The 22,430-nt window shown below is 42.9% G+C and overlaps 1 protein-coding gene across 4 annotated transcripts; it reads right to left on the bottom strand.

The window, feature by feature from the left end:
• Nucleotides 1-5,905: 5,905 nt before the first annotated feature.
• On the bottom strand, nt 5,906-15,466 carry cavin4a (caveolae associated protein 4a). 4 transcript variants are annotated; one of them, XR_008077533.1, is made up of 3 exons: nt 14,765-15,466; nt 7,209-9,300; nt 5,906-7,130 (listed from the first exon to the last, which is right to left on the bottom strand). XR_008077533.1 is itself a non-coding variant. In XM_035800626.2 (2 exons), the coding sequence occupies exons 1-2, from the start codon at nt 15,170-15,172 to the stop codon at nt 8,629-8,631; spliced, it is 1,080 nt and encodes a 359-aa protein (XP_035656519.1). In that variant the 5' UTR covers nt 15,173-15,466; the 3' UTR covers nt 5,906-8,628. The 4 variants fall into 4 exon arrangements, 1 of the variants encoding a protein (XP_035656519.1); XR_008077531.1 differs by having other exon boundaries at nt 5,906-7,208; nt 7,248-9,300; XR_008077532.1 differs by having other exon boundaries at nt 5,906-7,208; nt 7,287-9,300.
• Between the last annotated feature and the right edge of the window lie 6,964 nt (nt 15,467-22,430).

Raw genomic sequence — 22,430 nt, 5'->3', positions numbered from 1 at the left:
GTCTGTAGGCATAAACAACCTTTTTACTGGCAAAACATAACCTTCATAGTGCTGCTATCAGAAACTCTATCACGAGGGTATAAAAACCTACACATGAAAACTGCATCTGACACTAGGGTTACTTACAGCCTCAAATACCCCAATGCCAGTGTTACACTTCTCTTATCCCACAGCTGACATCCCATTTCTGACACCAATGTTACATGTTGTCCCAGATCCCACTTCTGACACCAATGTTACATGTTGTCCCAGATCCCACTTCTGACACCAATGTTACATGTTGTCCCAGATCCCACTTCTGACACCAATGTTACATGTTGTCCCAGATCCCACTTCTGACACCAATGTTACATGTTGTCCCAGATCCCACTTCTGACACCAATGTTACATGTTGCCCCAGATCCCACTTCTGACACCAATGTTACATGTTGTCCCAGATCCCACTTCTGACACCAATGTTACATGTTGTCCCAGATCCCACTTCTGGCACCAATGTTACATGTTGTCCCAGATCCCACTTCTGACACCAATGTTACATGTTGTCCCAGATCCCACTTCTGACACCAGTGATGATGGCATTGCAATAGGTGAGTCAGTGTTATGTTACCGGCTAGTCAAGACCCTTATACAGAGGTCAAAATCCCACTTCTGACACCAGTAAAGACCTGCATTTCAAAGTGTAGTACTTAAAAATAACATTAAAAAATATGTAACACATATGGAACAATGTACTAACCCCAAAAAATGTTTAACAAAATCTAAATATCGTTGAGATTTTGATATTCTTCAAAGTAGCCACCCTTTTCCTTGATGACAGCTTTGCACACTCTGGGCATTCTCTCAACCAGCTTCATGAAGTAGTCAACCTAGAATGCATTTCAATTAACAGGTGTAATTTATTAGAAGTTAATTTGTGTAATATCTTTCCTTTTTAATGCGTTTGAGACAATCAGTTGTGTTGTGACAAGGTAGGGGGAGTATACAGAATATAGCCCTATTTGGTAGAAGACCAAGTCCATATTATGGCAAGAACAGCTCAAATAAGCAAAGAGAACAGTCCATCATTACTTTAAGACATGAAGGTCAGTCAATCCAGAACATTTCAAGAACTTTGAAAGTTTCTTCAAGTGCAGTCACAAAAACCATCAAGCTCTATGATGAAACTGGCTCTAATGAGGAATGCCACAGGAAAGGAAGACCCAGAGTTACCTCTGCTGCAGAGGATAAGTTCATTAGAGTTACCAGCCTCGGAAGTTGGCATTTAACTGCACCTCAGATTGCAGTACAAATAAATGCTTCACAGAGTTCAAGTAATAGACACATCTCAACATCAACTGTTCAGAGGAGACTGCTTGAATCGGTTCTTCATGACCGAATTGCTACAAAGAAATCACTACTAAAGGACACCAATAATAAGAAGAGACTTACTTGGGCCAAGAAACACGAGCAATGGACATTAGACCAGTGGAAGTCTGTCCTTTGGTCTGAGTCCAAATGTGAGAGTTTTGGTTCTGACCGCCGTGTCTTTGTGAGACGCAGAGTAGGTGAACGGATCATCTCTGCATGTGTGGTTCTCGCCGTGAAGCATGGAGGAGGAGGTGTGATGATGTGGGGGTGCTTTGCTAGTGACACTGTCTGTGATATATTTAGAATTCGAGGCACAATTAACCAGCATGGCTGCCACAGCATTCTGCAGCGATATGCCATCCCATCTAGTTTGTGCTTAGTGGGACTATCATTTGTTTTTCAACAGAACAATGACTTGAAACACACCTCCAGGCTGTGTAAGGGCTATTTGACCAAGAAGGAGAGTGATGGAGTGCTGCATCAGATGACCTGGTCTGACCTCAACCAAATTGAGATGTTTTGGGATGAGTCGGACCGCATAGTGAAGGAAACGCAGCCAACAAGTGCTCAGCGTATGTGGGAACTCCTTCAAGACTGTTGGAAAATAAATAAATAATAATACATTTTAAAAAACGTAAATGAGTAGGGATGTCCAAACTGTTGACTGGTAGTGTATATATGTACAGTGGGGCAAAAAGTATTTAGTCAGCCACCAATTGTGCAAGTTCTCCCACTTAAAAAGATGAGAGAGGCCTGTAATTTTCATCATAGGTACACTTCAACTATGACAGACAAAATGAGGAAGAAAATCCAGAAAATCACATTGTAGGATTTTTAATGAATTTATTTGCAAATTATGGTGGAAAATAAGTATTTGGTCACCTACAAACAAGCAAGATTTCTGGCTCTCACAGACCTGTAACTTCTTCTTTAAGAGGCTCCTCTGTCCTCCACTCGTTACCTGTATTAATGGCACCTGTTTGAACTTGATATCAGTATAAAAGACACTTGTCCACAACCTCAAACAGTCACACTCCAAACTCCACTATGGTCAAGACCAAAGAGCTGTCAAAGGACACCAGAAACAAAATTGTAGACCTGCACCAGGCTGGGAAGAGTGAATCTGCAATAGGTAAGCAGCTTGGTTTGAAGAAATCAACTGTGGGAGCAATTATTAGGAAATGGAAGACATACAAGACCACTGATAATCTCCCTCGATCTCGGGCTCCACGCAAGATCTCACCCCGTGGGGTCAAAATGATCACAAGAACAGTGATAAAAAATCCCAGAACCACACGGGGGAACCTAGTGAATGACCTGCAGAGAGCTGGGACCAAAGTAACAAAGCCTACCATCAGTAACACACTACGCCGTCAGGGACTCAAATCCTGCAGTGCCAGACGTATCCCCCTGCTTAAGCCAGTACATGTCCAGGCCCGTCTGAAGTTTGCTAGAGAGCATTTGGATGATCCAGAAGAAGATTGGGAGAATGTCATATGGTCAGATGAAACCAAAATAAAAAAAATTGGTAAAAACTCAACTCGTCGTGTTTGGAGGACAAAGAATGCTGAGTTGCATCCAAAGAACACCATACCTATTGTGAAGCATGGGGGTGGAAACATCATGCTTTGGGGCTGTTTTTCTGCAAAGGAAAGAATGAATGGGGCCATGTATTTTGAGATTTTGAGTGAAAACCTCCTTCCATCAGCAAGGGCATTGACGATGAAACATGGCTGGGTCTTTCAGCATGACAATGATCCCAAACACACCACCCGGGCAACGAAGGAGTGGCTTCGTAAGAAGCATTTCAAGGTCCTGGAGTGGCCTAGCCAGTCTCCAGATGTCAACCCCATAGACATTTTTTGGAGGGAGTTGAAAGTCCGTGTTGCCCAGCAACAGCCCCAAAACATCACTGCTCTAGAGGAGATCTGCATGAAGGAATGGGCCAAAATACCAGCAAAAGTGTGTGAAAACCTTGTGAAGACTTACAGAAAACAGAAAAGTATTGAGATAAACTTTTGTTATTGACCAAATACTTATTTTCCACCACAATTTGCAAATCAATTCATTAAAAATCCTACAATGTGATTTTCTGGATTTCTTTTTCTCATTTTGTCTGTCATAGTTGAAGTGTACCTATGATGAAAATTACAGGCCTCTCTCATCTTTTTAAGTGGGAGAACTTGCACAATTGGTGGCTGACTAAATACTTTTTTGCACCCACTGCATATACTTTCCCATTTGAGTGAAGAACGGTTGACAACTCCATTGTGTCCTCCTCCCAGAGCGCTAAGAACCTTGGCGTGATCCTGGACAACACCCTGACGTTCTCAACTAACATCAAGGCGGTGTCCCGTTCCTGTAGGTTCATGCTCTACAACATCCGCAGAGTACAACCCTGCCTCACACAGGAAGCGGCGCAGGTCCTAATCCAGGCACTTGTCATCTCCCGTCTTGATTACTGCAACTCGCTGTTGGCTGGGCTCCCTGCCTGTGCCATTAAACCCCTACAACTCATCCAGAACGCCGCAGCCCGTCTGGTGTTCAACCTTCCCAAGTTCTCTCACGTCACCCCGCTCCTCCGCTCTCTCCACTGGCTTCCAGTTGAAGCTCGCATCCGCTACAAGACCATGGTGCTCGCCTACGGAGCTGTGAGGGGAACGGCACCTCAGTACCTCCAGGCTCTGATCAGGCCCTACACCCAAACAAGGGCACTGCGTTCATCCACCTCTGGCCTGCTCGCCTCCCTACCACTGAGGAAGTACAGTTCCCGCTCAGCCCAGTCAAAACTGTTCGCTGCTCTGGCCCCCAATGGTGGAACAAACTCCCTCACGACGCCAGGACAGCGGAGTCAATCACCACCTTCCGGAGACACCTGAAACCCCACCTCTTCAAGGAATACCTAGGATAGGGTAAGTAAGGGTAAGTAATCCTTCTCACCCCCTTCTCCCCCAACAAGATTTAGATGCAAGTGGCTGTTCCACTGGTTGTCATAAGGTGTTTGCACCAATTTGTAAGTCGCTCTGGATAAGAGCGTCTGCTAAATGACTTAAATGTAAATGTAAATGTAAGAACAGAAACAGGGTGTCCTTCATCAGCAGTTGATTGTATTATTTGGCACACAAAAGTCAAATGCATTCTGTGTTGCAACTCCAACTGCAGTCTATCGTGGTATTTTGGACTCAGTAATTGCAGAATAACTGCAGTTACACTACAAAATGACTGCAAACTTTTTTTTTCGCAATTGGAAAAGACCTAATTTAAGCATAAACGCCACATCGCTAGAGACTGATTTTCCTTCTCAATTACTTGAATCATCCAAGAGCATTTATTTTCTGTAGCTTGTTTGAGGACTCTAAATGTGGTTAATGCATAATAAACCATCGAAGAGTGAAACCAGCTCTCTCCTCTCTCTCATAACTATGTGGCAAATCAAAATGATAGCTTTTTCACAGTGCCTTACCGAAATAGAACAATATAACTGTCTGGCAGGCCACAACACGTGCTTCAATAGATTCAAATTGACGTCGTTTCATTTCACAGCTCTGACCTTTACCATTAAGCTGATGTTCTCTGTTGCTTTGACAACCGCGGAGATGGGCAGCACAGGTGAGCAAAGGCTTCTATAATCAAGCATGAAAGTGCCTGCGGTGTCACCTTTCAGAGTTTTTTTTGCGGGAGCTATAAAAAGAGCTTACTGAAATAAGACCGAGCAGCTGACTGAGAGCACAGCACACTGATGATGACTTCAAATCTCTCAACTCTCTTTGCTGTGTGCACCTCAGCAAAGCAGACACCGGGGGAAGATATAGCCCACCGTGGGTCATATCTGTAAGAAGCCCCTTTGGAAGGTTTTGAAAGCCGTGCATGGGCAAAAACAGGAAGCACAGTCTGTATAAGATACCTCGGGTGACAGTGTATATTGGATGACGCAGATTTGGAGTTATATTGTCGATAGTCATGGATCAGCCATTAATCCAGATTCACTAAAGAGTTTTCCCACGGATAATAATAATAATAATAATAATATAATAATATATGCCATTTAGCTGACGCTTTTATCCAAAGCGACTTACAGTCATGTGTGCATACATTCTACGTACGGATACATTCTACGTACGGATACAAGCTGTCCATCTAGTTAGGATCATCAAGGATTGCATTGAGCATTGAGCCATTCCTGTACCACATGCACACCGTAGCCAGGAGTTTATGTTAAGGGCAATATATTTACACTGACAAACTGCAACTTTGACCTCTCACCACACAGAGGACTTGCCTGGTTTGAGTGGCATTTCATGTATAGCTCAATGCAAGGGCAGAAGTGACTCTTCAGGACATTGCTGACTGAATTGACTGATTGAGCTTTGCTCGAGTCTCCATCAAGTTAGTAATTTCATTTGAACTGTAGATGAGACATGCTGTAATGGGTGCTTGCAAGTTCTAGCAAGTGCCAGAGTCACTGAGGTACTGAAGTTCACTCTGTCTAGACGTTTGTGAAGATTGAACATTATGAACAACAGCCTACTTGTCCTTTCACGAAGACAGTGAAGTGATATTGTTTTGATTAATACAGGTGGCATTAGGCCTTTATTAATACAAAAAGAAAACGATCATGAATATATGTGATGCTGCACGTGTCACACGCCACAATGCATATCAATGACAATTGTTGTTTTCCATCAATATAGCCATTCGACTTTCATCAAACCTATTTCTATCTGACAATAGCAGATGAATAAAAGGATGTGCCTTATTGCAGGATACAATCCCAGAATCAATGTTCATTTGCTAAGAACAGCGACAAAGCCTGGATGGTGAACTCAAGAAAACATTGGCACTTTTAGGAAATATTTGGCAAGGGGTCTGGCAAAAGATAATAAAAAAAGTGACTACACATTTTTGTAAATTATGTAGCACACATACTTCGTTGACAATCATTTCCTGTGAACTAGTAAGAAACAATTCAACTACACACCACTACCTATTGTACTTCTCATTACTCATTGACGTCAATACTCTGGGCTCAAATCAGTCGAATCCACATGACTTAGGCCTAATGCATTAGTATATTAACATACACGTTTCTTAGTGGTTGAACATGAATTACTGTAGGTCTACAAGTTAGACTCACAGATATGTGAGCACAGCAGAATGTACATTGCCCTTTGGATAGTTGATGCCATTATTAGCATAACAAACAATGCACCTCTAGGTGATCAAAAGAAGGGCATAAACATGCTGTAAACTGTATTCAGAAAAAAAAATGACTTTGAAACGACTTAGGTTTATACACGTGTTACCTTTTCTGTCGAAGTCCTCTTAGTGTTGCACAGAATTACATCAGTGCTCAAAACCTTCTAGTGCCATAAATGTTACAGGTACCCCTAAAGCCATTTACATGACTTAATGCGTTCCTCAAATATATATATTTTAATTTTTATTAACACTAGTACACTACACAATCATACACACTACGATCTAGTTATCCTCAGACCAAATTCAATTCACAGCGCATAGTTCAGTTGAAAGATGACATTTAACTCTCAAGCTTTGCATGACCTCCCTCTTGTAATAGAAAAGCATTTTTATTCCAGGCTAAATAGTTAGTGTGCTTTTCGACCATATGGATACATTTTGATTCAACATACTCTTCAACTGTTATTACGATGCGTCTGCTTGTTAATGGCTAAATTAAAAGTTACCTACTGCATCTTGTCTGTAACCATAGAACCCATTGTTACCTACTGCATCTTGTCTGTAACCATAGAACCCATTGTTACCTACTGCATCTTGTCTGTAACCATAGAACCCATTGTTAACAACTGCATCTTGTCTGTAACCATAGAACCCATTGTTACCTACTGCATCTTGTCTGTAACCATAGAACCCATTGTTACCTACTGCATCTTGTCTGTAACCATAGAACCCATTGGTACCTACTGCATCTTGTCTGTAACCTTGCCATAGAACCCATTGTAACCAAATGGTCAATCCTTGTTGGATTTTGAAACACACAGAACTCAATCATTTATATCTATATACAGTAGTTTTATATCTGTATAGTTTGACTTTTTTCAAACTCTTCAGAGGCCAGCTGAGATCTGTGTTGACCAATATCATTATTACGGTTATGCTATGTACAACATTTTACATTCGGATTTAAGATCAATATCATACGCAAACTTCCTCAACCTTCAGAATCACCTCAAAGGTACTTTGCAATCTCTCTTTTCTCCTTTCAGTTAAACTCTTTCCCCTTCCAAACACTTTGTGGAAATTCATTTCTAACTTGCGAGCGTTTTTTTCTTGACTAGTCAAATGAAATCGATTAGCAACCAAACATCTGGGAACAATTTGTTTTTGTGTAACTTAACTTTAACGCCAAAAGCAACATAGCAGTTCATGTACAGTAGTTACCAATGTGCCCAATACTTATGTGCTGTTGCCCCAAACAACCCCTGACATGAATTCATCCCAATATGTCTTTCCATGAAAATGTTACATTTGACACATTTCTCTGTGTTCTTGTGTGAATGTGTCCACGCACAACCCATATCGTTAAAAATCATTCCCAAGTTGAAAATAATAACAGCCAATTTCAATGACACACGACAGTGGGTCAACCTACCAACATCTGACACCCCCAGAAGAAACACAATCTTTATAGATTATCAGGTCAGTCACAGAACTCTTTCCACTCCTCTGTCGACTGGTCAGTATACACAGTACCAGTCAAAAGTGTGGACACACCTACTCATTCAAGGGTTTTTCTTTATCTTTACTATTTTCTACATTGTAGAATAATAGTGAAGACATCAAAACTATGGAATAACACATATTGAATCATGTAGTAACCAAAAAAGTGTTAAACAAATCAAAATATATTATATATTTGAGATTCTTCAAAGTAGCCACCCTTTTCCTTGATGACAGCTTTGCACACTCCGGGCATTCTATCAACCACTTTCACATGATTCATATATGTTATTTCATCGTTTCGATGTCTTCACTATTATTCTACAATGTAGAAAATTGTAAAAAACAAATTAAGAAAACTCCTTGAATGAATAGTTGTGTACAAACTTTTGGCTGTTACTGTATATTCAGCAGAAGTATCTCTTTGATTTTGAAACGGATTGATAATGTAAATTGTCTGTCGTCCATGTTGATTCGTCACAGACCATCTCTCTCTTGCAAGACACCGCAAGCTCTCTTCCTACCCGGCTTCACTTCCTATTTTGGTGACTTCTCGTTGTGTTGCGGCAACATGCTGGAGATCTACTTCCTGTCGTATTCGTCCTCCTTGCCCTCTTCCACTGCCTCCACAGTGAATTTCCCTACCTCCCCTATCCGGATGGCGGCCGGCTCCTCCACGGGACCCTCCCTCTTGGTTTCCCTCTCCGTTACAACCTCCGTGTAGGTTACTACTGGGGTTTTACTGACTTCCGGGCTTTTTCTTCCCTTGACTGGGGTCACCGCCTCATCGACCTCCCCGTCAGCCTCAGCTCCCTCCTGGCCCTCGGCCACGGTCCTCTCCTTCTTCAGCTTGATGCGGAAGGACTCCTTGGTGGGGGCCTTCTTGGCGATGTTCTCCTTCAGCCTCTCGCCAGAGTGCTTGATGCGCTCGCTGGCCTGGTGCATCTTCTCCCGTCTTTCGGGGGGCACCATTTTCTCGCCCATGTTGTGGAACTTGGTGCCCAAGTTGTCCTTGGTCTTGGTCATGGTCTCCTTGGAGAAGGCCTGCTTGATGCTTTCAATGCCCTTCATGCCTGACGCCTTCAAGCGGGCAGTTCTGGATCCTCCTTCAGTCTCGTCCACTGTCATGTATTCCTCATCTGAGGAGATGTCCCCGGGGACATCGTAGGTGTCTGGTTCGATCACCAACCCCTCCATACCAACAGCTCCTTTTGGGGTCTTTGTCACGGCCACCGAAGGGATCTCATGTTCCCCCTAAAGAAAGGCAAATGAACAAATGAATAAAGTACAATAATATGGGTTGGCTTCTTAAGTTATAATATAATACATACAATAATATTATATAGCCAATGGTTGAGTGCAGACTTTGGTTCAAATAGTATTAGTATTTTTTTAAAACTTGATTACGTTTTTCTGGTGCAATGGAATAGTCCCAAAAATGCCAACCATGTGGCCTCCAGAAACTCTCAATCAAATGCTCAAATTCTTTGAAAGGAAAAACATAAATTTTGAAACCAGGTCTGCTTGACCTTCACTTTTTGGGCAATTATGGAGAAATTATACAAGCTTTCTCTTCTCTCCCTTATCAGACGTTTGCTTTTTTAATGGTTGCTACGTCTTTGAGGTAGCAACAGTAACCACTCAATACCGTGGCCAATGTTTCTACAGGGATCACAGAGGTTGGTGGAAAGATCAGTTTGTCAAAGATAACCTGAACCACACTGTGTATCATTGCAGTCCGCAAGATATGGACTTCTCTGAGTGGGTGTTCTCAGCAAATACCTCAGACAACTTGGCCCAAAACATGAGAAACGTGATCAATGATAAACCCAAGAATAGCATCGAAAGATGTGCCTTTAACGACCCTTTTAGTGTTAAAACGTACATTACTAGCACTAAGTGCTGAATCTCCCTCTCTATCATGCATTCCTAAAAAGTGGTAGTGACCTCCCTTCTGATGACTGGGCAACCTGCTGGGTTCTGCAGGTGACTTTGAGTCTGAGACCCAATGAATTCTAATAAAGATTCAGCCACCTCCAACAATCACTCTCATGATTCAAGAGGGCGAGTCGTCTGAACACGCCCAGACTCTGTGATTGACACAACAATTACACCACCGGGGAATGTTTCATTTTCATATGTGATGTTGCCCGGCAATAATAATAGATTATTGGCCGACCGACATGGCAACCACCCATAAGATGACAGTCATTGGTCACGACCACATTGGGCTTGTGCTTCTGTCAACGGATGGTGTGGTGCGTTCGACTCTACTTTATTCATGTTGAAATCTGACCTTATTGGTGCCTGTGTTGTCATGGTTACATAACGGTACATGGACGGATCGGGCTCGTGGTACAGAGTAGGAGACTGCACAATATTTTGTCAATTCTCTCTGTCAACCCAGTAGCAGTAGCTGGTCATTCAGTGTCTGTATAAGATTGATGATGTCCATGTGATTGGCTTATCAGCCAGTCACGCTTTAGAAAGTCCTATAATGTATAACCCCAAAAACAAGGGATAACGACAGCTTGACTGCGACAACAAAGACCTTGCCGCTATACAGAATATACATTACTTTGACAAATATGTTGTTACCTTGTGTTTGTTAATTCTAGCTTGGAAAGTTTGGCTGTACAAGCCCCATATCTATCCTCAAAACAATGCCACCCTCACAAAATCTACAGCCATTTATCTGTGTCCTATTACTGGCCCATACTGGCACCAATAAGGTCAGATTTCAACATGAATAAAGTAGCGTCGAACGCACACCATCCGTTGACAGAAGCACAAGCCCAATGTGGTCGTGACCAATGACTGTCATCTGAGCTGTTGTGTCACATTTGTCAGTCTTGCCATGCTTTGCCACTGGCAATGACTGTCTCTATAACAAACATCGCTTGCTTCCTAACTAAAGTTAAATGGCCATTGCAGCCATTGCTGCGTAAGAGGCAAAAGCACTATATTAGGAGATCTCTGCCCTGCTAGCCAGGCCCTCAGAATAACCGACAGTAAATCAGTCATCTGGAAATCCTACACTCAGACTGTCCTATTCAGGCAAGAGGGAAATGAAGCCCCTCCTAGGGATCATCACAGAGGAAAGATAAGATTCACTAAACACTTATTGTAAAGTGTAGAGTATAACTATCATCTTCAGAAGCCACGTTTTAATGTTGACTACAGAGACTGACAGGCATTGGTACTAATGGCCATTCACAATTAGCCTCAAATATTTCCACGAAAAGCTAGTCAGTCATATATAATGATTTGCCATTAAAATGTTTCTTTGACTTTACCGATATCAGCCTATACAAACGCATTGCATAACAGATTCACTAGATGGAACAACACATAGCCAAAAGTGTCTGTCCTATATCTGAGATATAAGAAATATTTTTTAAAAACTTGTATATAACCACTTATTTTTGGCACTCAACAGTCTTCATATACAGTACCAGTCAAAAGTTTGTACACGCCTTTGTACATTCAAGGATGTAATTTTTTTTTTTAACTATTTTTTACATTGTATAATAATAGTGAAGACGTAAAAAAAAAATGAAATAACACATATGGAATCATGAGTGTGCAAAGCTGTAATCAAGGGTGACTACTTTGAAGAATCTCAAATATCACATATATTTGGATTTGTTTAACACTTTTTTGGTTACTACATGATTCCATATGTGTTATTTCATAGTTTTGATGTCTTAACTATTATTCTACAACGTAAAAAATAAAGAAAAACCCTTGAATGAGTAGGTGTGTTTTGACTGGTACTGTATACTTCCATTCGTTTTTTCAACTGGTACGGGGGCCCCTCAAAATGAGTCTTGTGAAGCCTGTGAGCATCCTCGAGCAAAACAATGTGCACTACCGTTCAGAAGTTTGGGGTCACTTAGAAATGTCCTTGTTTTTGAAAGAACATTTACAAAAATTGTCCATTAAAATAACATCAACTTGATCAGAAACACAGTGTAGACATTGTTAATGTTGTAAATGACTATTGTAGCTGGAAACTGATTATTTTTAACGGAATATCTACATAGGCGTACGGAGGCACATTATTAGCAACCATCACTCCTGTGTTCCAACTGCACGTTGTGTTAGCTAATCCAAGTTTATAATTTTAAAAGGCTAATTGATCATTACAAAACCCATTTGAAATTATGTTAGCACAGCTGACAGCTGTTGTTCTGATTAAAGAAGCAATAAAACTGGCCTTTAGACCAGTTGAGTATCTGGAGCATCAGCATTTTGTGGGTTCAATTACAGGCTCAAAATGGACAGAAACAAAGAACTTTCTTTTGAAACTCGTCAATCTATTCTTGTTCTGAGAAATGAAGGCTATTCCATGCGAGAAATTGCCAAGAAACTGAACAGCTCGTACAACGCTGTGTACTATTCCCTTCACAGAACAGCGCAAACTGGCTCTAACCAGAATAGAAATAGGAGTGGGAGGCCCCGGTACACAACTGAGCAAGAGGACAAGTACATTAGACTGTCTAGTTTGAGAAACAGACACCTCACAAGTCCTCAACTGACAGCTTCATTAAATATTACCCGCAAAACACCAGTCTCAACATCAACAGTGAAGAGGCGACTCCGGGATGCTGGCCTTCTAGGCAGAGTTCCTCTGTCCAGTGTCTGTGTTCTTTTACTCATCTTAATCTTTTCTTTTTATTGGCCAGTCTGAGATATAGCTTTTTCTTTGCAACTCTGCCTAGAAGGCCAGCATCCCGGAGTCGCCTCTTCACTGTTGACGTTGAGACTGGTGTTTTGCGGGATGTCTCTTGGACTGACAAACACAGCTCTGGCTCTGTCACCTTTCACCGCAGATGTAGAAGTGTAACATCGGTGGATGCAGTGGATTGAGATGCATCCCATGCTTAAACTGACAGATTTTGGGGGGCGGGGACATCATGACAGATTTACGCGGGGGCGGGGACATCAACTTCAGGGGGATTGAAAGCAATGGTGTTTCAAATGCCATGACTTATCTGAGAGCTAAAGGCCCCATTAAAAATGTTTGGTCTTTCCAACATTGATCGCTACAGGGGAAATCACTACCGTCTTCATTCTTTTACAATAAATACATGTGACACCCACTGACTGCTGATATCGCTTTCTCGTTAGCCTCGTAAGAGGTTGCCCCCAAAGCAGGGTCACGTGATTGGCAGACCCTCATTCTTCAGTCTGCTGCCACATAAGAAGGCAGTTTATCGTGTCCCCATTGGCAGCGGGGAGCATTCCATGCTCCCAGAATAGAACTCTCTGTCACGGCCACACAGCAGCTGCTTCTTTCAGTGGAAAGCACGCAGAGCTTTCATTGCCCCCGGAAGTCCCTTTAACGGGAGGTATATGTCCTATTAATACGGCAAGTTTGAAGTCTCTTTTAGGCTACCTAGTATCTATTTTCATCAAAGTCATATACTATAACTTCACTCATGCCAATGTCTTAGAGTGGGGCATGTTTTTTTTCCCTTACTGTCCCTGTGCTCTTAACTGCTCGGCTACCTGGCAGTAGTACTCGAAGGCCCTTAAATGGTACCCATTTCTCAATGCATCTAACTCGTACTTATCAGAGTCGGCGCTTTAATTTGTTACTGTCTTGAAATTGCTCTAATATCTACCAAAAAAAAAAGATAATTCGCTTGAACTGTATCTAATATCCAGCGACTTAAAACTGACCTAGTACAGTATATCTTCACTGACTTGCACCACTGGCCAATAAATGGACTCGCTCAGAAGATATTTCTCTGATGTAGTATGATTAATACTTTACACACACATAGTATCAATTGTTTATAGAGCATCGTGGAGGTATATTAGACCACTGAGCATAGTTTTGTTGCATCTTCGGGGCCCATTGTGTACAATACTCACCTGCTCTGCATGAGTGCATTTGCATATTCTCCGGTCAGAACCTGTCCGAACTTGTTGTACTGCATTAGCATATCTCCCCCCTGGCGCACCTTTGCCTGTTGTTTCATTACTAAACATAAGTTTGTACGCGTGTGCGTTCATAGAACAGTAAGCACCGTATCCTATTTTCTCAATGGCATATTGTGTCATGTTGTCTGCTATTTTAGCACACAGGGTATAATTATTTTCTATTACTCATTGAAGCCTCACGCCCTGTAATTGGTATCTGTATAGAGAATGTGTACAGTGGTAATTCCTTTTACTGTAACCGCGGACATGCAAGGCCTCTTTCGTTCATGTGCTCATGTACTTTTTCCCATTAGTTCTGTAACTTGTATGCTAATCACAATGGAGAATTGCTCGCTGTTGCTCATCATTTTTTGAAGTGGCAGTCTTGGCCCTTTGGCCTGTGTATCATTAGCTCTGCCCTACATCCTTGTGGAAGCTTTTCAGTTACGGTTTCCTTATGTAACGTAACGGTGCATTCTACAGCTGATTGTGAATGTTATCAGTTAGTATTATTGCAGCTTATTATAGTACTTCATGGTAATATTGTATCATTGCGTCCTGGTATTGCTTACATTGCATACTAATTACTCTCTTTATTCTGTTATTTCAGAAAACCACAACTCATTATTGGAACTGGAGTTGCTGACATCTTTTGTCACCGAAGATTGAGGCCAGCTTTTTTTGACTAGCAACATTTAGTGAACGCACACCCCACACTCATTTTCACAGTGCATTTTTTGAGTGCCCAGTTCACCACCAAGTGCAACCCAATGGTGAACACGGTTACCTGATAAATGATGACCCGGAACTTGTTTCTGGTCAGCAGCTCCTCCTGTGTGGTCTCCACCTTCTTGACACGCAAGTTCTGCTTCTCCACCCGCGTGCGCACCTCCTTGACATTGGAGCTGACCTTACGCGTCTTCTGGAGCAGCTTCTCCACGGTGCCACTGGTGGTGGTGTGGTCTTTGGCTAGCTTCAGGACATCACCCTGGATGGTCTTGATGTTGGTCTCCAGGTCCAGCTGCTGCTCCTCCATGCGCTGCTGGCCAGCCTGGACGTTGTCGATGATGCCTGCCACACGCTCCAGCAGCGACAGGATGGTCAGGGCGCTGATGGGATTGCCCGCATCGTCCTCCACCCCCAGCACCTCCAGCTTGTCCTGCACGCCGGCCATGCGGTACTTTGACTGATCCATGGAAGCGTTCCTCGAACGGCGATAGGGAAACTTGGATGTCGGGTGAAGAAGCCGAGTGAACAACACTGAAGTGCTGAAACTTTGATGCAAGTGCAGAGAACTTGAGGATATCTGGTTAGACGTGGGTTTATTTGGATAGCTCCAAGACCATTGAGGTACCACCGACTAAGAGACCAGAGACTTGACTACCTACCACAGTGACCCAACTCAGGTCTGGTGCAAAAGAGGAAGCAGACTTCTCCTACCTTTTTAGAATAGGCTGCAGGATCAAGACCTACAAAACAAGCGCCCAGGGGGCAGGAGATAGACTGAAAGGGGTGTGGCGTAGCCAGTTCGCACCACATAGATATAAATACTATTTTGGTAAGGTGACACTGACATTTTGGGAAGATGCAAAGCAGGGGGATGGATGGAAATCCCCCTCTAGCCCACTCTGATACTCCCCGATTAATTTATAATTTTACATTCAACAAGTGGTTGAAAGGATCTATCTAGGCATCGCTTGACGATGCAGCTGTATGTCAAATTCTGACTCATTTGTCGTGACATGGAAAGACAACGCTTTGGTCATCTGCCTTGAGTACCCATCCCAGGAATTTTGAGAGGAGTAAACATAGTAGAGCTGCCCTTTTTGAGTTCCCCGGGGCAGCAAAGTCCACACATTGAGTGGCAGTGAGATCAGGAGCCATTTATATTGTCTACCAGCAACATTGTACTGCAGTGAGTGTCAAAGTGGCGCCATATCGGAATTATGAGCAATGAGCAGCTGCTGAAGTGAAGTACTTGTGTGTTACTTACTGTTCCCTTGTTGATTTGTTCATGTGCCGAAATCCATATTGTGTGTTGTTGCAAACCACTTATTTAATCTAGATGATTTGTTTTCAATATTGCAATGAACACAAATCACAATGAACAACCTTATCCTATACTTGGCAAATGACTTAGCAAATGGGAAAACTTGGTGAATGGGGACTCCTTTAAGCATTACAATACCACCAAATGAGAGTTTCTGCATCTGACAACATTTCCTCTACTGTCTGGTGCATTGTTCTATAATTCCATCTAAATTCCCCGTGGCAGCAAAGCCCTGACGATAATAAACAGTCGCACTTTTGTCCTGCCGCTGCACCACCTGATCTCCTTACTATCCCAACTCTTCCTATGCTTCATTATATGTCGTCCCCGTTTCCATGGAGGTCCACCTTCCATTGATTTCTTCTCAGAATATTAAGAGGTCCGATAGTCACGGCCTTGCTACCTCCCGAAACCAGTGGGCTGAGACTGCCTTGAGGATCAACCTCCCTTTCCCAATCAGGGTCTGGTCCCATTTACTCTCATCCCCTTGGGGAGTGTGCCGGGGGGGGGGCTGCTGAATCGCCTCAACTGATGCCAGCAGCTGCTTCTGCTCTTGAAAATCCTCACCCCCACCACAGCGTCTCCACTGTCTATAATTACACGGCAGCATAGGGGCTGAGCCAGTGAGCCTACCACCCCCTCAATCTCCCCTTCCATATTAGAGTACCCCTCCACCACCCTTCCGAAATGTATGTTTATTTTCACGAGGAGAGGCTCTGACCTCTGCTCCCATTCTGGGCTTCTGCAAACGAGTAGTTTTTAATTAGATTTGAGTGCCAATTAATGATCCAATCCCCCTCCTGCTGTGGTCGGAACTACAAATGGATGGTGGGGGGTTCTGATGACATCGCTGGAGGCCATGTTCATCCTTGTACACAAAACATCCCTTCTGGGTTGTGTCCAGCACCCGGGTCATGTTCAGTATGCACGAAATGTAAGAAAACAGTCCCAAACAGAGAAAAACTGGGATGCACTATCTGAACTTTTATTTTCCTTTGCAAAACTAAAAGATGACACCCAGAGTTCTTTTGTGCCTCTGTGGGGGTAGCACACTGATTTGTAGCCTGTATCTGTATTGACCAGCACAACAGGAGATCAACCTTAGTCTATTGTGTATGTGTGCAAACAGGGAAGAAGAGTCTCTGGTGGGCAGTCACATGGCAGTCACATGGGTAGAGAGAAGGTCATCTCATTCATCTCTGTCAATGCTACCATTCTATCATACACATGCACAAACACACACAAACAAACACGCATGCACAAACAAACACCCATGCACAAACTCCAAATGCATTCACACCAATTGCACAGCACATTTCCTTAACACATTAAACACATGTGCTCTCAATCTCACTCATATGCTACCATGCATACACAGATACTCATTAACCCCAGTGACATTGTAAAAAAAAAAATGCATCATAGCCCCTTTTATATGGCATCAAATCAGCCTCCAAGGGCCACTGCGCCCGAAGATGGCGCTGTCGAGCAAGATCCTTGAGAAGGCAAGCCGTGAGACGACAGCGCATAGGATGGGTCTCACGAGTGCCCAGGCAGCGTGGGAGGTGGGGTTGCAAATTAAAACTGAGTTTCATGTGTGACTTTGAGAAAACAGAACATCACTGAAGCATGCAAAATATTAATTTGAGAGCAGAGATTTTTGTTTTGTTTCGCAGGGATACTTGTTTTTTTAACATTTTATTTCACCTTTATTTAAATAGGCTATGGTGGGACATTAATTACAATATAGCAATTAAACACTGGAATGGTAGGATGTCCAGAAGATGAATGTGCAAGTTGAGATACTGGGGTGCAAAGGAGCAAGATAAATAAATAAATACAGTATGGGGATGAGGTAGATTGGATGAGCTATTTACAGATGAGCTATGTACAGGTGCAGTGATCTGTGAGCTGCTCTGACAGCTGGTGCTTAAAGCTATTGAGGGAGGTAAGAGTCTCCAGCTTCAGAGGTTTTTGCAGTTCGTTCCAGTCATTGACAGCAGAGAACTGGAAGGAGAGGCGGCCAGAGGATGAATTGGCTTTGGGGGTGACCAGTGAGATATACCTGCTGGAGCGCGTGCTGTTTGGTGCTAACTGCACATTGTTTTTCTGTTAGGGAATGTTTTTATACATTTTTTTATTTCACCAGGTAGGCCAGTTGCGAACAAGTTCTCATTTACAACTGCGACCTGGCCAAGATAAAGCATAGCAGTGCGACAAAAACAACACAGAGTTACACATAAACAAACGTACAGTAAATAACACAATAGAAAAATCTATGTACAGTGTGTGCAAATGTAGAAGAGTAGGGAGGTAAGGCAAGAAATAGGCCATAGAGGCTAAATAATTACAACTTAGCATTAACACTGGAGTGATAGATGTGCAGATGACAATGTGCAAGTAGAGATACTGGGGTGCAAAAGAGCAAGAGGATAAATAACAATATGGGGATGAGGTAGTTGAGTGTGCTATTTACAGATTGGCTGTGTACAGGTGCAGCTGGTCAGACCGCTGATGCTTAAAGTTAGAGAGGGAGATATAAGACTCCAGCTTCAGTCATTTTTGCAATTTGTTCCAGTCATTGGGAGCAGAGAAGTGGAAGGAAAGGCTGGCCAAAGGAAGTGTTGGCTTTGGGGTTGACCAGTGAAATATACCTGCTGGAGCGTGTGCTACGGGTGGGTGTTGCTGTGGTGACAAGTGAGCTGAGATAAGGAGGGGCTTTACCTAGCAAGAACTTATAGATGATCTGGAGCCAGTGGTTTGTCAACTAATATGTAGTGAGGGCCAGCCAACAAGAGCATATAGGTCGCAGTGGTGGGTAGTATATGGGGCTTTGGTGACAAAACGGATGGCACTGTGATAGACTGCATCCAATTTGTTGAGTAGAGTGTTGGAGGCTATTTTGTAAATGACATCGCCGAAGTCGAGGATCGGTAGGATGGTCAGTTTTACGAGGGTATGTTTGGCAGCATGAGTGAAGGAGGCTTTGTTGTGAAATAGGAAGCCAATTCTAGATTTAATCTTGGGATTGGAGATTTTTAATGTGAGTCTGGAAGGAGAGTTTACAGTCTAACCAGACACCTAGGTATTTGTAGTTGTCCAAGTATTCTAAGTCAGAACCGTCCAGAGTAGTGATGCTGGACGGGCGGGCAGGTACGGACAGTGATCGGTTGAAGAGCATGCATTTAGTTTTACTAGCATTTAAGAGCAGTTGGAGGCCACTGAAGGAGTGTTGTATGGCATTGAAGCTCATCTGGTGGTTAGTTAACACAGTGTCCAACGAAGGGCCAGAAGTATACAGAATGGTGTCGTCTGCGTAGAGGTGGATCAGAGAATCACCAGCAGCAAGAGCGACATCATTGATGTATACTGAGAAGAGAGTCGGCCCGAGAATTGAACCCTGTGGCACCCCCATAGAGACTGCCAAAGGACCGGACAACAGGCCCTCCGATTTAACACACTGAACTGTATCGGTGAAGTAGTTGGTAAACCAAACGAGGCAATCATTTGAGAAACCAAGGCTGTTGAGTTTGCCAATAAGAATATTGTGATTGACAGAGTCGAAAGCCTTGGCCAGGTCGATGAATACGGCTGCACAGTAATGTCTCTTATCGATGACGGTTATGATATCGTTTAGGACCTTGAGCGTGGCTGAGGTGCACCCATGACCAGCTCTGAACCAGATTGCATAGTGAAGAAGGTACGGTGAGATTCGAAATGGTCAGTAATCTGTTTGTTAACTCTGCTTTCAAAGACCTTAAAAGGGCAGGGTAGAATAGATATAGGTCTGTAGCAGTTTGGGTCTAGAGTGTCTCCCCCTTTGAAGAGGGGGATGACTGCGGCAGCTTTCCAATCAATGGGAATCTCAGACAATACGAAAGAGAGGTTGAACAGGCTAGTAATAGGGGTTGCAATCATTTTGGCAGATAATTTTAGAAAGAGAGGGTCCAGATTGTCTAGCCCGGCTGATTTGTAGGGGTCCAGATTTTGCAGCTCTTTCAGAACATCAGCTATCTGGATTTGGATGAAGGAGAAGTGGGGGAGATTTGGGCGAGTTACTGTGGGGAGCGCAGGGCTGTTGACCAGGGTAGGGTTAGCCAGGTGGAAAGCATGGCCAGCCGTAGAAAAATGCTTATTGAAATTCTCAATTATTGTGGATTTATTGGTAGTGACAGTGTTTCCTAGCCTCAGTGCAGTTGGGAGGAGGTGCTCTTATTCTCCATGGACTTTACTGTGTCCCAGAATATTTTTGAGTTAGTACTACAGGATACAAATTTCTGTTTGAAAAAGCTAGCCTTAGCTTTCCTAACTGCCTGTGTATATTTGTTCCTAACTTCACTGAAAAGTTGCATAGGTAGGTTCATTGATAATTTGTGTGAGATAGAGGGCATCAAGCTTGGATTGTAGGATGGCCAGTGTGTTAAGCAATTCCCAGTTTAGATCACCTAGCAGCACGAGTTCAGAAGATAGATGGGGGCAATTAATTCACATATGGTGTCCAGGGCACAGCTGAGGGCAGAGGGTGATCTATAGCAAGCGGCGATGGTGAGAGAATTGTTTCTGGAAAGGTGCATTTTTAGAAGTAGAAGCTCAAACTGTTTTGGTACGGACCTGGATAGTAAGACATAACTCTGCAGGCTATCTATCCAGTAGACTGCAACACCGCCTTTGGCAGTTCTATCTTGGCGGAAAATGTTAGGGATGGAAATTTCAGAGTTTTTGGTTGTTTCCCTAAGCCAGGATTCAAATACGTCTAAGACATCCGGGTTGGCAGAATGTGCTAAAGCAGTGAATAAAGCAAACTTAGGGAGTAGGCTTCTAATGTTAACATGCATGAAACCAAGGCTTTTACTGTTACAGAAGTCAACAAATGAGAGCACCTCTGGAGTAGGATTGGAGCTAGGCACTGCAGGTCCTGGATTAACCTCCACATCACCAGAGGAACAGAGGAGAAGTAGGATAAAGGTACGGCTAAAGACTATAAGAACTGGCCGTCTAGTACGTTAGGAACAGAGAGTAAATGGAGCAGGTTTCTGTGCACGATAGCATAGATTCAAGGCTTAATGTACAGACAAAGGTAAGGTAGGATGTGAGTACATTGGAGGTAAACCTAGGCATTGAGTAATGAAGAGAGATATAGTGTCTAGAAACGTTTAAACCAGGTGATGTCATCGCATATGTAGGAGGTGGAACAACATGGTTGGTTAAGGCATATTGAGCAGGGCTAGAGGCTCTACAGTGAAATAAGACAATAATCACTAACCAGGACAGCAATGGACAAGGCATATTGATATTAGAGAGAGGCATGCGTAGCCAAGTGAACATATGAGTCCAGTGAGTGGTTTGGCTGGCTGGGGACACAGCGATTCAGACAGTTAGCAGGCCAGGGATAGCAAGCTAGCAGTTAGCAGGCTGGTTCTAGCAAGCTAACATAAGGGCCTTAGAGGGACGTCGCGATGGGGGAAAGTATGTTTTTGACGTCGATGTCACCGCACGAGGGGTCCAAGTCCAATTGGCAAAATGGGTATAGTTGTCCAAGAAACTGGCCGATGGATCAGCTAACAGTCCAATATGCTATAGATAGCTATAGATATTACATGTCAAGACTCAGAAGTTCTCACAAATACACCACATCTCCACATAGATTTCTCCTCACACACCAAAAAATCTTAATCTCGCAAACTTCAATCTACAACTATAATTTTATTAAAGGTGAAAATTCGAGCCAATGAATATGGTCGACAGTAGTTAACACAGCCACAAAGTCATAATTATTATGTCTAAACCCCTGTCTATTTCTACCATTTATCTGATTAAAATCAGATTTTAAACCTCACCCTAACCTTAACCACACTGCTGACCTTATGCCTAACCCTAACCTTAAATCATGTTTTCATTCATTTTTATGATACAACTGATTTTTGACTGGATGTGGATGTTATCTAGTGGAAACCAGATTTTAACGGTGGTAGTGAAGTAGGGACGATGGCCAAGGATAAAAAGGTAAGCTCTATAGTTGTTCAGGAAGAACCTAACCAACCAACTAATCAACTATGATTTCAAAACTGAAATTGAAGTAGGTAGTTATTTGGTATTCTGTTATTAGAGCTGGCTATTGATTCGGCAATCTAGGTTAGTGTCAGCTAGTAGCTAGCTAGGAAGCTAATTATGTTTAACCACATATAAAAGTTACCAGTATCTTTGGTTTAACCAAGAGCATTGTAGCTAGCTAGCTAAGTTAACGAGCTACTGTGCACACTGGTTGAAACCATGTTGTTTCCAAATCAAACCAACGTGGAATAGATGTTGAATTGATGTCTGTGCCCAGTGGGGAAGGGTTAGTAGAGAAGGAGGAGTTGAAAGACCAGCATGACTGGGAGGGAATGAAGGAGGAGGGAGAGGC

Source organism: Oncorhynchus keta, chromosome 23 (genome assembly GCF_023373465.1).
Source record: "Oncorhynchus keta strain PuntledgeMale-10-30-2019 chromosome 23, Oket_V2, whole genome shotgun sequence".
Lineage (NCBI taxonomy): Eukaryota > Metazoa > Chordata > Actinopteri > Salmoniformes > Salmonidae > Oncorhynchus > Oncorhynchus keta.
This window is presented reverse-complemented; position numbering and strand designations above follow the sequence as displayed.

Excerpts from the sequence above, each read along its gene's own strand:
- cavin4a (XM_035800626.2), bottom strand. The coding sequence starts at position 15,172 with ATGGATCAGTCAAAGTACCGCATGGCCGGCGTGCAGGACAAGCTGGAG. Across the intron at positions 9,301-14,764 it reads TCCGGGTCATCATTTATCAG|GGGGAACATGAGATCCCTTC; the intron begins GTAACCGTGTTC and ends GCCTTTCTTTAG.